The sequence below is a fragment of the Sitophilus oryzae genome, unplaced genomic scaffold, assembly GCF_002938485.1.
Source record: "Sitophilus oryzae breed Bouriz unplaced genomic scaffold, Soryzae_2.0 scaffold_1307_pilon_pilon, whole genome shotgun sequence".
NCBI classification, from domain to species: domain Eukaryota; kingdom Metazoa; phylum Arthropoda; class Insecta; order Coleoptera; family Curculionidae; genus Sitophilus; species Sitophilus oryzae.
The window spans coordinates 2,332,492-2,350,318 of NW_022145957.1; the positions used below are offsets into that span (position 1 = coordinate 2,332,492).

Sequence of the window (17,827 nt, forward strand, 5' to 3'; positions counted from 1 at the left end):
TTAAAATTATAGCGAATTTATTTTTGGAAGCTGTTCAATATATGCATTTTTTTAATATCAGCATTAATATACCATATGATTGAAAATAGCGGCGTCAGAGTAGTCTTTGAAATGACAATGGATAATATAAAGATTTAGCAAGAATAAAAAAACCCTTCCAGATTCGTGTTTTGTATATACCGATTTGGTCATCGAAACTGTGCGGTCTAGATTTTAACGTGTAAAACAGTGATGTAGAGAGCCTAATGGAAAATCAAATGTATTAAAAAGAGATAAAAATTGAGTCAACACATTTCTTCTATGCGGTATTGCCGGATTTTGCATCCAAATTTCAAACCGCACAAATAGACGTTTACGAAAAATGTTGCATCTAGGGTTGGGCCTTTATTTTTCACTATTAGTTACTCATTTTACTGCAACTCTAATAGATTATATTTAGTTTAGATATACGGGGTGTCCCAGAAATGGGTGCAAATATTTTAAGGGGTGGTAGATCTGGTCAAAAGAAACATATTTTCTCTTTGCCATTTTAAAAATAAATTGAAAATAACCGAATTATTTCCGATTATAACCGGCAATTTCCCGGATCTCACCTTATTCGCCGCCCGCTGTTGCCGCGATTAGAAAGTCTTATAAACTACTACAAATTCCATAACACTAAGTGGATGATCGCCAGTAGCCATACTTCCCACATTTCCCAAATTAAATTACAAGAAAAAAACCTTACCAAACATTAAAAAATATCCCAATAGAAGATCGATATAATTGCAAAGCATTCTTTTTTTTCATTTTACCAGTCCTAAAACTGCCCTTAACACTACACTTAACTTCACTACAATTTTTAACAACACTAGAACTTGCCACCTGAGGATCCAAACTTCCAAAATCCCTCAAATGCTGAACCATACTCACAACTCACAGAGTTTACACTTGATAACGGTAAGCGATCCTTCTGACCGAAATGTTGGGTTAATCAAAATAAATAAAGACAATGGAAGTCCGAAATTCTTTTACTTTCAATATACTCACAAAGGTTCGAGCATTCGTGATCTGTCTATTCGAATACTCTTCGGAATAAAGTCTCTTAGCTTCCGCAGCCCCTTCACCTGCCAGGAGGAAGTGTGCAAAATTCACACTTTAGGTAGAGTTTAGAACCATATCCACCTTCTTCGGATTTGTATAGGCCATCGCGATTTACCGATACCGATTACCGACACAAAAATATGCACTAACAAACATTTTAAAGACAATCGCCGATAACTTTTTGGTGTTTTAAAAGCTCGATACTATTAGAACGATTTCTGATACTGTTTGACCAGCGGATCTGAAGCTACGGAAGGAATGCGAGAAAAAAAAATCGATATTGCCACGTTTATCTATAAAATTGCAAAATTGCCAGACATGAACTATAAATCTAATATATTTTTATTATATATAATGTGTTTAGCATATATTCTGACGTATATTATTAAGGAATTTTAACGTAGTTCATATTGTTCGATATGTTTTATTTAATAACTTATTTCTTTCATTCTGTATAATCTGCTTATTATGAAAGTTGAAGATTTTTCAACGATATCATTAGCAAACCGGCATCGCCGCGCATGGCCGCCTATTCGTCGAACATGATTGGTCAGAGTACGTCACAGGATTTGTTACCACGCGGTTGCCATGGCTTTTACGCCTTTCCTATTCGCTTGCTTTATCCCCAACTTCACGGTCTCTTCTGAAAAGAGTAGGAATATTGAATACTATTGAAATATCCAGTGGCGGTGTAATTTTTTGATCATTATTACTTTATTTCATTATTTTATACCGGTTATCCTAAACTTTATTCCTATATTTTTCGTATATTTGATAGTTAAGTTGTGTTTTATTATTTTGTTATCTTGTTATAATGTTTTTCGGTCGTAGTTTTTAATTATTAATATCAAGTTTGATCGTATATTTGTGTTTTAAAATGAATAAATTTGTTAAGGGTAAGACGCTACATAGTCAGACAAGAGAAATAATAGCTAATTTATATAGGTAAGTTAATAATAACGTGGATGAAATCTCATTTGGTTTATTTCCTTCTGTTCATAATAGGCTTTGCGATGAAGAAGCTACAGAGAGTTCGCTTTAGTTGCCGCTTAAACGTAAACTTGAGCGGATATTTTTTTTATACCGGAGTTATCGGCTATAAAAAAATTCACACAGAAGATAAAAAAAGGCTGAAAACTAACCCCGATAAAATGATATCCAGCTCTGGAAAGAAATGACCACGTGAGACTGCTGTCGAAAAGCTCGACGACTTTTTCGAAGTGGTTAGGAATTTGATAAATAGATTTTATCTCGAAATCAAACTCGTCCCCACAATTAGGAAGCTTTTGCAAAAATTGCAGGAAGAATCGAATTTTCCTTTTGCAGGGAAACGCTTAGGGGGTTATTAAAATCAAATGAATTTTTTTGGCGTAAATGTCAAAATAACAGATAAATATTAATGGAGCGGCCCATTATATTGCAGAGAGATATAAATATATACGCGATATTCGAAAATATAGCCAAGTATTATCTATTTGGATGAAACATATGGGTAGACAATGACCTAACCTTTAAAAACTGCTGGCGGAGCGATACAATATCTGGTGTAATAGGCAATATTGGATCTACTGGTGAGTAAAATTATATGTTTGCGCTTCCAAAGTTAACTATTTTCAAGATTTTTTTGCTGGAAATAGTTATATCTAAAATTATGTATTATAGAAAAAAAATATAGTTAGTACAGATATATAAATAAATATACCTCAAGACTCAGTCTTGATCATCTGCTGATGGCAGACATGGTTAGCGAAACATGCGTCCAGTGTAAAATTAAAAGTGTTTTGGTGTATTGTACTGATTTAGTGTTTTATTTTGCTGTGTAACACCAAAGGTTCCAACCCCCAGCTGTAATTATTTCTTCTATTATATTAACAACACAATAATAAAATGATTCAAAATATTTAAGGGAGCTTTAATAAAAGCTTTTAGTGTTTATCTGCTAACTCAACAGTGACGATTCAAACAGCATAAAGTTTTTTGAAAAAAATATTAATCTGAGTATTATATTTATGATACACATTATTTTCATATAACACCGTACGCCCATGCCTATTTTATGAATGAAATTGGGCGTGTTTTGTTTACAACTGCATTCCCCTGCCGATACCCCGTAGCTACAGATCCGTTGGTCACACTATAGTCGAACGTGCTGATCACAAATCTTATTTATTAACCAAACCAAAATTTAACTCAAATCGATCAACCAGCGACATCTATAGAATAACGGATTAAGCTTTTTTTGTGAACGGACAATCGGCACTGTGGCGCGCAAGGCAAGTCGTATTAGATGGGAGCGGTAGAGGGCCCTACTGCTCTTAACGGTATTTACGATTTCTCGGGGGTTCCCAAAATCATTTAAAGAATAAAGAATGTAAACAAATCAAAATCAACGTATGTTGTACGTGTATTCGTGTATCGTGCGTGTATCGCGTAAAGTTTTGGCACTTTTGGTGTAAAATCATTATTTTTCTTTTGTGGGAGAGTTCAGTAGAGGTCTTAAATAATTATTAAGCAAGTTTTTTAACACTTTTTGTTGTATTTGTGAGTTTAGTGTTTAATGTGAGACATTTTAAATAATATTTTGCAAGTGATAGATTTGTGATGTTCAGATTATTAGATATTTGGGGTGTATGTGTAATGGTATATGTTGGATAAAAATACTGGGTAACCAAATACTGATCAATTTTCATCAAAAGGGTAAGCTCTAACTTAATATTTAAAGATTATAATCGGTGATTGAAATGATTGAAAAAAATTCCTAATATGGCGAAAAAAGAAGCTCTTATAATTTATTTTTTCAGCCTACTCAACTGTAAAAAGTACTTAAAACATTGCGCATTTTCCTAAAATTAGTATTAGCAATGTCCACTAATATGAATAACTTTAGTTTTCGTATTTTTCTATAGAAACTTACGGTGGGTTTATACAACATAATCGTAATCATAATCACAATTTTGGTTACAATCATAACAGTTAAAACCATTATTTTAGATACGACTGTTTATACATCGAAGTCGTAATCATAAGCATAATTTAATAACCTTGAAGAGTTCGTAAATTATAAGTTTTTTAATTGTGATTACGACAAAAATCCGTTAGGGAGCATTATTTTTTTTTTTATTTTTGTTTAATAATTATGATAATTTTCGTGTTTAAAAAACCTGAGTAATAAAATTTAAACAAAAATACACTTCTAAAATGATTATGAAATAGAAAAATAAGAAAATTGGGTTACTTTATCAGCTGTATTTACATTCCAAGTTATGCGAGTATGTTGTATAAACGCATATTAAAATTGTGATTGTGACTGTGCTTATGCTTAAGACAAAAATTATGATTATGATTACCACTATGTTGTAGCCCATTAAAATTATTACTGCGAATTTATAAACATTTCGATGTGGGTATGGTAGGAAGTGGCAACATTGCATTCTCTCCGAGATTCTCTCTATGCATGGTAAACGAATTTCCGGAGGGTGAACAGTGGCACTCAAAAGTTTTTCAAAATTTCAACATTTTTTTTTCGCAAAAAAAAACTCATATGCGTGTTTCTGGGGTTGATCTACTACTTTCTGGGACACCCTGTATTATCATCATTTCAGTAGAATACATGAAAGTTTTTAAAATAGCTTATATTTTTCTACGCACATTCTCCTACAAACGAAAAAAACCGGCAACACTGTATGCCGCTTTTGATTTTGTTTCTCTGTCTGTTAACCGGTCATTTATATTATTCTCTGTCACATGCATTAAAATCCAGACCACATAAATTGAATGACCGGCAGGGTATGTAAAATCTGCTCAAGAATTTTTTTGGAAAATTCGAATGAAATCCAAAATGACGAAAAACTAGATGTTCAGATACAGTGTGAGTGAAGTCAAGAGACCAGTTATTGAGGACTGAGAAATAGGAATATTATTTTCGTACGAACTTTACTGCGTTTTTCAGAAAACTGTTTATGTTTATCTTTGAAGTTCTTTCTAACAACAGTAACAGCTGTCCGTGAATCATTTGAAGTCCTTTTGTAACGTTAAAACTACGATATGCAATATAAATAGATTCTAAAATACTTGTTTTCTTGGTTAGATACTATTTATATTCTTCATATTATGATTTACCAACGTTTAACAAGGAGACCAAATATATCACGATGAGTTGTGAATTTCAAAAACTTACGATATACAGTAGGAGTAATGTTTGAACTAAAATATTATTGGACAATAAGATCAAATCGATAGCGATTTTTACACTACACGTTCAGATTTTATAACAGATAATTTCGTCAGTCTATAGTACACTTCCCGCCAAATCTGTGGTCCATGCAGTTAAACAATGTTGAAAAAGCGCAGATCTCATCTCTTCGATGAGATCTTTGTTGAAGCCGCCACTACACGTTGAGATTTGGTTTGGTTTGGTTTGATTTGGACTGAATCGAAGGAGTATACAGGGTGTCCCATTTTGGTTGATATCATACAGTATCTCCGTTATTAGTAAAGATAGGAGAATACGGTTTGCACAAACCTGTTCCATTTTTTTTTTGAAACGGAGGATGTGAAGTGAAAACCGCATCTTTGTATCTCTACTAATAAACAAGAAACCCCATAAAACATACGAAAATGGGACACCCTGAACATGTTGTATAAAACAAAATATTAGTTTGGTTGTGTTTTTCATATAAAATCTCATCGATTGCCATTTCTAGGATAACTCCGAAGCCTTTTTTTTAATCATATAATAAGTCCCGTATGACCGAAAAAATCGGCGTCCAGTTGACTTGCAAATGACGATTGATGACATTCCCCATATAATTTTACATATAAAATGACACCGATTTTCATTTCATACCCATCGCTGACGCCGTTTTTTTCGATCATATTGTATTTTGTAAATATCGCTGGCTATAACTATCTCAAATACAGGAAATCGGCAAAAGGAAATAAAATAAATAATTAAAAATATAATTTATTGCTTGGTCATCCTGTGACATAGAAAAGGTATACCGGGTGCGTCTCAAAAGTGGCTCACTCCTGTAACTTTTTTTATTTTTTCATATAAAAAACATGATATACCATATGTTACTATATGACATAAATTAGGATTGATTGACGTATTCAGTTGTTTTCGGCCACTTATTCGATAGAAAATTACATCCTGAATAGAATGACATATGACATGTCAATTTTTGACATTTTCGCTTAAAACAAAATCGTATTTTAAATTTCAATCTTGAGTGCCATGGCTGTGTTAAAAACACTAATTTTTAACCAAGGAGCTTTAGAAAAATATATTTGATCGTCTAATGTTTTTCGTATCTTGTCTTGGCCGGTTAAAAATGCTTAAATCGTATTTTTAATCATATCTCAATTTTTTCAAATAGAACTCATGGGTGGCTCATTGGCATATTTGGAAAAAGCATTTTTTACGAATAATTTGGTACCAGACACTTGGTATTTCGAGTCAAATTGTCGTTATGAACCATGTGTTACAATCTTTTAATAGAGACGCACCCGGTATTACTATAATAAATTTTAATAAATAATGATATTATTGTACACTTAGAGTCGTTAAACATCAAATCACATTTTAGGTGTTTCAGAGAAAAAAAAATATCTCGCCAACAGATCCGATGTTTTTGGTACGTCTCGTATATTCCGCCTTCTCGATCTTTTTAAAATACCGCAAAGTTGTTCCGCCAACGTCAGTATCGAACTCTCGAACAGTTGCGAATTCATCCGTGTATTCTAGATTTCCATTGGCGACGTATAAAATACACGATCGCGTCGCGCTGCTTTTAGATATACGTGATAGTTCATCGTGGCGCCGTATATTTAAAAATCGAATTACGTTTAGTGTTGTAGTTAGTAGTGTTTTCAACAAAAAAGAAACTTGCTTTACTCTCTTAGTCTTGTTTATTTTTTATTAGAGAGAAATAAACTATACTTTTGGTACTGTGAATTGTTTCCAAATAAGATGTCCGCGGTGGATACAATAAGGGATATACCGGTTATTGTAGAGCATAGGAATAAATGTGACATAGATCCTATGACTGTAGATCAGGAGTATATCGATGTGAGTTTTATTAACTAATTTGTATTAATGATAATAATACCCTATATTTATTGTAAATCTGATTAAGGTAATGGCTTCAAAAGCCGAAGTCGAAGCAAGTTTCCTTAACTTTATTAACATAAGTAAAATGGGTACTATTTAAAATGAATTTTCCTAAAATTTTCAAATTATTTTATAGATTTAATATTACTAATTGTTTAACAGAACTAAGTTTACAGAATTCCTATAGGGAGATTGTTGTTTAAATTTTATATACAGGGTGTAAACGAATTAGTGCGAAAAAATTCGGTAGATATTTTTTTAGCCGACCATACCAATAGGTAGGGGTAGACTTTTAAGAAATTAAAAAAGTTATTTAATTTCACTCAAAATGAGTTATTTGGGTCATAAATGACCTAAATAGGTACAAAATATTTCCATGGTGTCTGTCTGTCTGTCAGTCTGTCTGTCTGTCCGTCTGTAACACGATAACTCAAAAACCGCTAAACCGATTTTAACCAAATTTGGCACAAAAATACTGTGGCACCCGAGAATCTGGCCATTAGTTTTTGGTGGGGGTGGGGGGTTGGTAAGGGGGTATGGGCTCTGGTATGGGAGGAGGTTAAAAATTTTAAAAAATCCTAACTCCAAAATTACAGTAGCTACGCGGTTTTCAATTTAAGATTAGGAATAATATTTGCAACAAAATTTGTAATAACATCCAAATCAGTCAAAGTCGCAGTTTTTGAGATAAAAAAAATGGAAAAATTTCTTTACTCTGAAACTAAAAGAACTGCCTACCAACTTTTTATTAACATATTTTAGTATGGGCGGGCTATACGTGCCTCCCGGCGCCAATTTTTTTAAATTAAGTAATCTTTTTCATAATTTTTCACATAATTTTTTTGGATTTGGCGTTTTTCCACAAAATTAATTGGTTCTACAGGGTGAACCAAAACACAGTACTTTCGACTTTTCAAAAACACTTAATACAGAAAAAAGTTGACATTTGGTATGTGAATTTTGGTTACACGCAAGGTGAACATGATTGTGCAAATTGAAATATATGAATGATTTTTGATTTATGAGTATTGTATACGTGTATTGCCATTTTTATTTTCTCTGTGTAATGGAATAACTTTGTAGGGAAGAAGCAGACAATTTTTTATGACAGCATTGTTTATTTTTCAAAAAGGAATCATTTCCAGAAATGTTCGCAGTTATTCATTTACATCTCGTGTTCCATTTTATATGCATAGGTCATTTACTAAAAATACCATAAAAATAACGATACTTTATTTATACAGGGTGTTTCAAAAAACATGTGCCATCTCTCGTGGGGAGTCTTAATATTTTTTCTATTTATTATGATTTTCTTCCAAGTACTTTTAGCTTTTTGAATGAAATTTTGAGGCTAAAAGTTTTAATGCCGATTAAAAGTTGTCTCTTGATATTTTGTCGATTTCGGCCTCCTTGATGAGAAAAACGCAATGTTATATTAATTTACCTTGATACAAGTCTAATAGCAACCTCTAAAAAAATGTAAAATATTATTAACTTGCGAAAGTTTCAATAAGTAATCATTGATTCCTCATAAAGAATTATGAAAAAATTCCTATAAACAAGGATATGGAAATGCACAGTTTTAGTGTTACAGGATGTAAAAACTTTTTAAAATTAGTTTTTTTGTAATCATCTTAAATACCATTATTTTTTTATTTGAAATTACTGTAAGTTGGACTAATAGTAATAATAACTAATAGTAATAATATTTAATAATAAATTAGATAAAATATATAATTTATTAATTTTATTTTCTAATTTTAATTTTGTTAATAATTGTTATTAATAAAATTGCGTTTATCTCATCAAGGAGGTCGAATTCAACAAAATATCAAGAGATAACTTTTAATTGGCATTAAACGGGCTAAACAATTTTGAAATCAAAAGAAAAAAGTCAGTGGCCCACATTTTTTGTTTGAAAAATATTCCAGTGATAACCCATATGGCACGTCCTTGATGAATTTGTAGACACTTTTTTTACCATTAAAATATGTAGCACTTATACTAACTTTTACGCTCAAAATTTCGTTCAAATCACTAAAACTACTTGGAAGAAAATTATAATAAATCGAAAGATTATTAATAAAACACCCTGTAGCTAGGAAACAAAGCAATATCGGACCTATGTTGATATGAAAAATAAATGTTATTTTTACGTGAAGAATCTCCCCACGAGCACATGTTTTTTTAAATACCCCGTATAATATAACAATATTAAAATATAAAGCGGTTCTATACGTTTAATATTCGTATTCGAACAATTCCAAAAAGGCAAGAAATATGGATTTATTGTAAACAAACTTTGTTTTTTATTTATAACTAAAATACTGATCTATTTCTCTTACTATGTATGGTAGTTTGTGCGCTGACAGAGAATTTTTAGTCGGCCGACTGTTTAGTTCCAGGTTTGTAACCAATGTATTCTTATGGAATGCATTGAAATATGACACAGATGCAATCAAATAGTCAATGAGTGCGACTCCATAAGAATACATTGGTTATACAAACCTGCAACTAAAAAGAAAGTCGCCCGACTAAAAATTGTCAGCGCACGGGCTTATTATGCATGACTACGATACACTTGTAATTAGTATTACAAACTTTTAATTGGCATTCTCTTTTATGTATACTCTGTAAACCCACTCAGCTTAACCATTAATGTTATTTAAATATTGCCAGTTGACTCGTCAACACGCCATATATGGAAATATAAGTAAATTAATGATGTTTTATTTTTATTCACAAAAAAAATTAGAAAGTCTGGCATAAGTTTTTTTTATATATTAATATATAAATAATTAATATATATAATAATTATAAAAGTATTTTGAAATAATTATTTATTACTAGTACTTACTTGCAATAACAAAATAAGTAAATGAACACGGTTTTATCTTTATGTTTTTTGTTAAGTACTTGCTATACTTAAAAATAATATTTATTGAGTGATATTCTGTTTTATTTTTTAAATAAAAAAAATTATTTATTAATGAAAAACCAGTTCCATAACAAATTTATTTAAAAAAGTTATATTAATTTTCGATGTACTTAAACAGCCGTTAAACGGTAGCCTACTAAAATGCCGTTAATAGATATTGTGACGTCGTTCATGTCGGCGGAAAGTAATGCCTAACCTTAAGCATTCTGCAAGAGCACCTGTGGGTCAGTGGCTGAGGCTATCGCTTCGTAAGCGAATGGTCCGCGGTTCAAATCTCACGCCGACCAAGACTTTTTTATATTTTTTTTGCTTATAGCGTGATCTTATTGCATTGGTTTCGCTCTTTTTAGTTGGATTGGTTTAGTTATTTGGCGGGTTGGTTAGCGTGGTTATTTGGAGGGTGTTAATTCATTGGTTAGTTGGTTATTTGATGGGGTTGGTTGATTTTTACTAATTTATATTTGTTTTTTATATTTTTTATCAGTGTCGAGGTTAGTTGTTAAAATCGGTCAAGCTAAGAGTCATGTAGTATATTTTATCCTCATCTTCCACTCTATTTCACTAATTTTATGTGGTTTGTTAAGATCTAAATATATTAATGTGTGTTTGGTTAAGATCGAAATAATATTAATTTCCATCATAAAGCATAAAATTATAAATAGTAATAATACTTTATAATTTTTTGAAATGCCGAATGAATTTGACTAAATTTGAATAAACTTCTCCTCGTCTATGCTCAGATTTATGCTGGTGACGTACTCTCGACCGTCGATCGTGCGACTCCAGTGCGCGGCTACAATCGACTTTCCGACCGGTCGTGCCGCTCGCGCCGCTCGCTCTCGCCGATACCCCTTCAGTGCGGAGCTTAAAGGCTGACGCTCACTAGACGGAAGCGCGACGGAGCGCACGGCAGCGCGGCGAAAAGGAATTTTTATAATACATAGTTTTAAATCGTTTCGCTGCCGACCGCTGCGTTTCCGCCAAATGAGCGCGCTCCCATTTAAAACTATGTATTATAAAAATTCCTTTTCGCCGCGCTGCCTTGCGCTCCGTCGCGCTTCCGTCTAGTGAGCGTCAGCCTTTAAGTCGTGGAGGCTCGGTGGGCTTAGACTTAGATTAAGAATAAAAATAGATAGAGGAAGTCATTCATAAATTCACAAAATCGAGGTGCCTACATCGTTTTATCGGTGAGTGCCCCCACTACCATAGTTTATGGACAGCGGGGTAAAGAGGAAAGTGGTAGGGGAGTTTACAGCGGAAGAGCATCAAAACAGAATTTAACCTTGAGATTCATTGATGATAGTAAAGTAAAAGCCAGAGATATAGAAGTAGGTGGTTAGAGGCAAAGATAAAATATTTTTTAATAATAAATTTTAAAAATATGTTCATGCAATAAAACTAATAAATTATTATAAATACATAATAGTATATGCTATAAAATATTTAACAAACACTATAAAAAATTTGTTTATTAAATATTCAATAATTAAAAGTTAGATATAATTAAAAGATATTATACGTATTGTATATCGTATAGTGATTGATAATTGATAAACTAAAATGTTAATGGATCTATTATATAAGATGTCTTGTTATTTAGATAGTATTAATTACAAAAGAAAAATAGATGCATGTGAATAACTATTTTTTATATTAAATATCAGTAGATATTATTTACAATAATAATATAATTAATATAATGTATAATTAAAAAGCACAAAATTCATCTTTTCCTACCTATACCATAAATATATTCGGTAATTTTAAGTGGAAATATTAGCACAAAAACTAAAAAAAAACAATGTTCTGTAGTTTTCAAATTCATATTAGTAAGAGAGTAATATTTTGACCAAACGAATTCTCAGTGTAAGGATATTTACATACCATATAATTTTACATTAATTAGGTATTAATCATAACACGATATTAATAAAAAACACAAGTGTTGTATTTTAATAATATATTTAGGGACTGAGTAAAAAATATAATATATGTATAATATTCTTACATTTACAGGTTCATATTAAATAAAATATTGTAACCTGAAAAAATATATATTTTGTTAAATGCCACTGTAAGGATCCAAGCAGAAACTAATTTCTCATTGGCTTTTTACTTGTTGACATATGTATTTGCATAACAGATAACATAGTTATAGCAAATAGTCTAAAAAAAACGGCGTCAAAGGCGGCTGAGGAATGACGATTGATAATTTAGCGAGGTCAATCTTAAACTACACCATTTAAAAATCATATTTACTTAATGTAAAAATAAATTACAACCTTAGAGCGCCTTTAAAAAATAGTACGAGCCAAGAAAATGACTTCTAGGGCTTGACCTCACTGAAATTATCATATTTTCATTCCCCAGTCGCCTTTGAAGCCGTTTTTTTCTCGATCGTATGGTTTCCTAACTTATTCAATCAATCAATCATTTATTTATTTCCATAAAACAATGTACAATTGTATAGGAATAGTCAATAAATTCTTAAAGCTAACACAAATATATAATACAAAATATAAAAAAACAAACACAACAGATCATAATAAAATTATCATATACGTAGGCCTCATATTATAATTTGCAGGTATTCCTCCACACTATAAAAGTTCATTCCGAACAAATCATTTTTTAAGTAAAAGTCTAGAATATGCGATTCTAATCACTATCATAATTTGTCTCTCAACAAAAGTAATTCTGTAGCTCTGCCTAGGGTTCACATCTCTCACTATTTTGCATAGTAGCATTACGTCAATTTTAAACATGATGTAAAGGACCAATTTCATATGCACTATGTAATTAAAGTAACGACTTCCACACCATGAATATCTTCACTTCCTAAAACAAAATATAAACATGAAGTTGGTGAATATAAATATCTACATTGAGTATACATTGTGAGCAAAATAAAATTGACGATCAATGACATTCACCACATAAATTTACATTTTATAAAATTACATAAATCTTGCTTTCAAAGCCAACCCTAACGCTGTTTTTTTTTTCGATGGTGAGATCTTATACAACTATAGTGTAATTTTAGTAAAATAATATTAATATATATATATATATATATATATATATATATATACAAATCTATATATATATATAGGGTAACACCTATAGGACGCGAAGGCTCCAAGGAAAATGAAAGTGAATTTGTATGACTTGATTGATTTCTAAACCCTCCATTTGTTCTTTCAATACAAACTTCCATCAACAAAAATCCTTGAAACCTTCATATCGTATGAAAGGCACCACCCTGTACACTTTGAATCTGTGTATACATATTAGGGTAATGGTGTGGATCCGGTGACTGACCTTGAAACGAGTTTTTGCTGCATATAGTCACAGACACTACGCATGCGCACATCTTCGATGTTGCCAGATTGTGAATTATTTTGGAATTATTTTCAGTAGAAAACAAATATGTGCTTTTCAGTGTTTTTTTGTCAATATATACCGTATGATCGAAAAAACGGCGTCCAGTTGTCTGGGGAAATGACGATTGAGGACATTTCCATAAAATGACAGCGATCTTCATTTCATTACATAGTCATTGCTGACGCTATTTTTTTTTTTCAATCATAGTACGCGGTATATTATTTTAATATTTCACTGTAACACGTGAACGCTTATTATGTATTTTCAGTCAATAAAATTATATAGAAATAAAACTCTAGATTCCTATCTAGATTATTATGCTACGTTTAAAAGTGCTTTATTAAAATTCGGGAAATTAAAAGGATGTGTCCAAATTTTTTTTTTTTTTTTTTTTAATTTTTAAATGCTGTAGCTCCATGTTATGTTCATAATAGATTTTTTTAACGTTCCATCAAAACTACGGAGGCCTTAAAAGGCGCTTTTAGCCTCCGTAATTAAAATTGTAGAATCAGCTTCAGCAACATTAACAGTTACCTTGTTTAATTCTGCCTATACATATATTGCATTAATTTTTCTGCTACATTAAGATTTCTCTATTCTTACACCTAATTTATGTGATTTTCTTAGCATATATGATTTATAAACCATATTTTTCCTAATGGAAGGATGAATAGGATATGCAAAATTAAGATATTTTAACATTTATTTTCCAAACCAAGCATAATATAGTATTAAGATGAAGACATAACAAATATTATAAGAAAGATCTTAATATAAATCACAAACTAAGTCTTAATTTAGTCTTGTATTTCTATTATTATTATTACTCTTATAAAACTAATAAGATCAAAACTCAACCTTCACCATATTGTCAAGATTTGGCATTATAGGAAACAAGAAATTACAGTAAATTAAGAAAAGAATAACAAAATACACGATATTAAATACTGTAATGTATTTTACGATACAAACCATCTCCTTCTAAAGAGAAAAGATAAAACATAAAGCTTATTTTAGTCTTATCAACACACTCTTCGATAAAATCCACTAACTTGATATCTATGCTTGATATTTTTAAGAAATTATGATACAAACATTAATTATAATGAATGTATATTATATTAGTAACATTATATAATAGGTAAAATGTTACCTCTATCTCCGATTGACGTTTATTGTTCTATAATAAGACCCGTCATGGTAGTACTTCAAAACATCAATACATGCATATAATCAAAAATATTGTTGCCTGTAAATAACTAGAAATTAAATAACTTGAAAGAAATAAAATAATTCTAATAAGTTTAAAACCATTAAGAAAAAATCCGTAAATGATAAATTTTATTCTAATGTAAACATATAAATAAATGTTATTATTATTACAATTTTATATATTATAATACTTTCATTTCACAATCTTCATTATCCTTCTTACCTTAATTTTGGATATCAAGATAAATCTGAAATTATAGAATTTGTATTATTATTGATTAACACGCAAAAAAAAATTTCAACTGCAAATAATTCGAAAATAAACTGCAATTTGGCAACATCGACGATGTGCGCTTGCGTAGTATCGATGATCAAAAGCAGCAAATATGGGCTTCAAGGTCAGCCACCGGATCCACACCTTTACCCATATTAGTATATAGTAATATTTTATATTAAAAAATTAAACTGTAAATATATATGTACTTACATATTGCGACGGAATAGGTATCCTATAACAAGATCATACTTCTTATCTCATTATATGCAGGATCCTGATATCTTAATGTTAATTTCCTAGGTGATGTTGAAACAACTGAAACACCACAAATCGCGACATAAATGACTATGTAAATCATCAGATTTTAAATATTTTCTTCAATTCCTTATAAAAAAAATCAGCTGGTCTTGAGTTCTCTTTTACTCGACTTTTTAATATTATGCTATGAATAAATCCTAACAGAGAAAACCATTTAATTTTTCTCTCACTATCTTTTAGAAATCTGAAATAAAATATTTATCTTAGTAATAGAAAACGTAAATAGGCATTATTTTACAAATGTAAACATACCAATTATAATTTATGTAAACATACAAATTATTTGTATTCATAATTAAATACAAATATACGATTTTAAATCGGACAATATTGTAACAAAAATATAAACATTACTTCTTATAATATACATAATATATTATATTGACAAAATTATATTAGAAAACAAATAAAACAAATTTTAACAAATATGGTAAATATTTAGGTAAATAAAACGAGATGTTGTATTACCATAGAACAGTACTTACTTTTGAAATGACGATGTTTAAATTCTTTTATTCTCACACATTTTGCCAGTGTAGACCCATTTTAAATGCTAATTTTGGTCTTTTATATAAAATGAAACAATTATACATTAATAGTTTATTAATAGTTAAGAAATATGGAAAAATAAAGCACGGCAAACAGCTGATCATGCCAATCAGCTGTTTATCGACAGTATTGACACTGTTGACCGCGTCCAATTCCCCTACTATAGAAAATACCGTATGATCGAATAAAAACGGCGTCAGCGATGGCTATGAAATGAAGATCGCTGACATTTTATATGTAAATTTATATGGGAAATGTCATTGATCGTCATTCCATAGCCATCGCTGACGCCGTTTTTTATTCGATCATACGGTACTATAACAACAGAGCGGCGTTGTCAGATTAAAAATTAATCCTAACAGCTGATGAAAAATGACGAAATTTACAAATATTTCAAGTTTATTTTTCTTGTAATCTTGACTGAATCTTAATAAGTACTAAATAAAATTATAAATGTCGAAATTTTGAAAAGTAGTAAGCTAATTATATTATTATTTTCTTAAGATTTCCCCAAAGTATACGTATACAAAATTAAAAATAAACAAAAGCGGAGATATACTGGGCAACATACCAAACAATAACAATAGGATGTTGGCATTCGCATAAAATGTAAACAGTTCCCCTGTGGGCTTAGATGTTAAGGGGATATTCCGGATATTTCATAAGGAGATATATCACATTTCGTTAAGGGGATATTTCATATGATTCATTAAGGCTGACGCTCACTAGACGGAAGCGCGACGGAGCGCAAGGCAGTGCGGCAAAAAGGAATTTTTAAAATACATAGTTTTAAATGGGAGCGCGCTCACTTGGCGGAAACGCAGCGGTCGGCAGCGAAACGATTTAAAACTATGTATTATAAAAAATCCTTTTCGCCGCGCTACCGTGCGCTCCAGCGCGCTTCCGTCTAGTGAGCGTCAGCCTTTATACGTATCATTTAAAACTTTTATATGAAAATTCAAAAAACGTTTAAAGCAAATTGGAAACATTTTTCGGGCTTGTTCGAAATTATTAAAAATGATATAACCGGTTGTATGAACACGCCACAGAAATAAAAGAATCCGAAATAAAAAAGCGCGTTATTTTATTCGGTGCAAGAAGACGATACAACAGATATTACAGAAAAGTCTTTGTGCTATTTCAATTCGATATGTTAATAAATCGGCTAAGTCAAATATCTTTGCAAATTTTATTTTATGAAATATTAGGTAACATTTTTATACATTTAAAAATAAGGTTTGCAGATAGGTACTCGTATGTCTCAATTATTTTTATTTATCTCTTGCGGATCCGAAATTTAAAGAATCCTATAAAAATTTCCAACGCATTTAACATCTGATTTAACAAACTTGTTATATTGATGCATTTCCAACTTCCAAAGCATTTAATAGTGATTTAACAAACAAAAAATGTTATTGATCAACATAAATTAATGAATAAATTGCAGGTATTAATAATAGATATGATAATTTCGAGCATAAAATAATTTAAGGATTTCAAATTGTTTGTTTTGTTTGTTACTAAATTTGTAGTAGAGATTCCATGAAAAATAAACGTTTATCGCAACTTGTTACTTTCAATCTAAAAAGATCTTTTCACAGCTCTTCAACAATCTGATGATTTTACTGATATAATAATAAATAACTTTTCTTTATTAAGAGAGCGACTCATCAATTTAATATATAAAACATAATTATTCTTTCTCTCAATACTACCAATTTTTAAGTTTGCGTAAATAAATAAAAATAAAGTAAAATTCTATGATGTACTTCATAGTGACTCCATAGTAATAGATAAAAAAAATAATAGATAAAATAGATTAATAAAAACTATACTTGTACAGGGTGTCCCATTTTAGTTGAAATCATAGGGTATCTCCGTTATTAGTGAAGTTAGAAGGGTGCGGTTTGCACAAACCTGTCCTACTTTTTTGTCAAACGGAAGATGCAGTAAA

General features: G+C 30.7%; 1 protein-coding gene across 2 annotated transcripts in view; it reads left to right on the forward strand.

Moving 5' to 3' along the window:
* The window catches only part of LOC115874933 (BAG domain-containing protein Samui), a 59,776-nt gene that overhangs the window by 25,006 nt on the left and 16,943 nt on the right, over positions 1-17,827 (forward strand). The window contains exon 1 of one of the 2 annotated variants that reach the window (XM_030890234.1): positions 6,818-7,153. The exons of the other annotated variant lie outside the window; for it this stretch is intronic. Coding sequence (XP_030746094.1) covers positions 7,055-7,153 — 99 coding nt within the window. The 5' untranslated portion in view covers positions 6,818-7,054. Of the gene's footprint in view, positions 1-6,817; positions 7,154-17,827 lie in introns of those variants that run through there. 2 annotated transcript variants of the gene reach the window in all.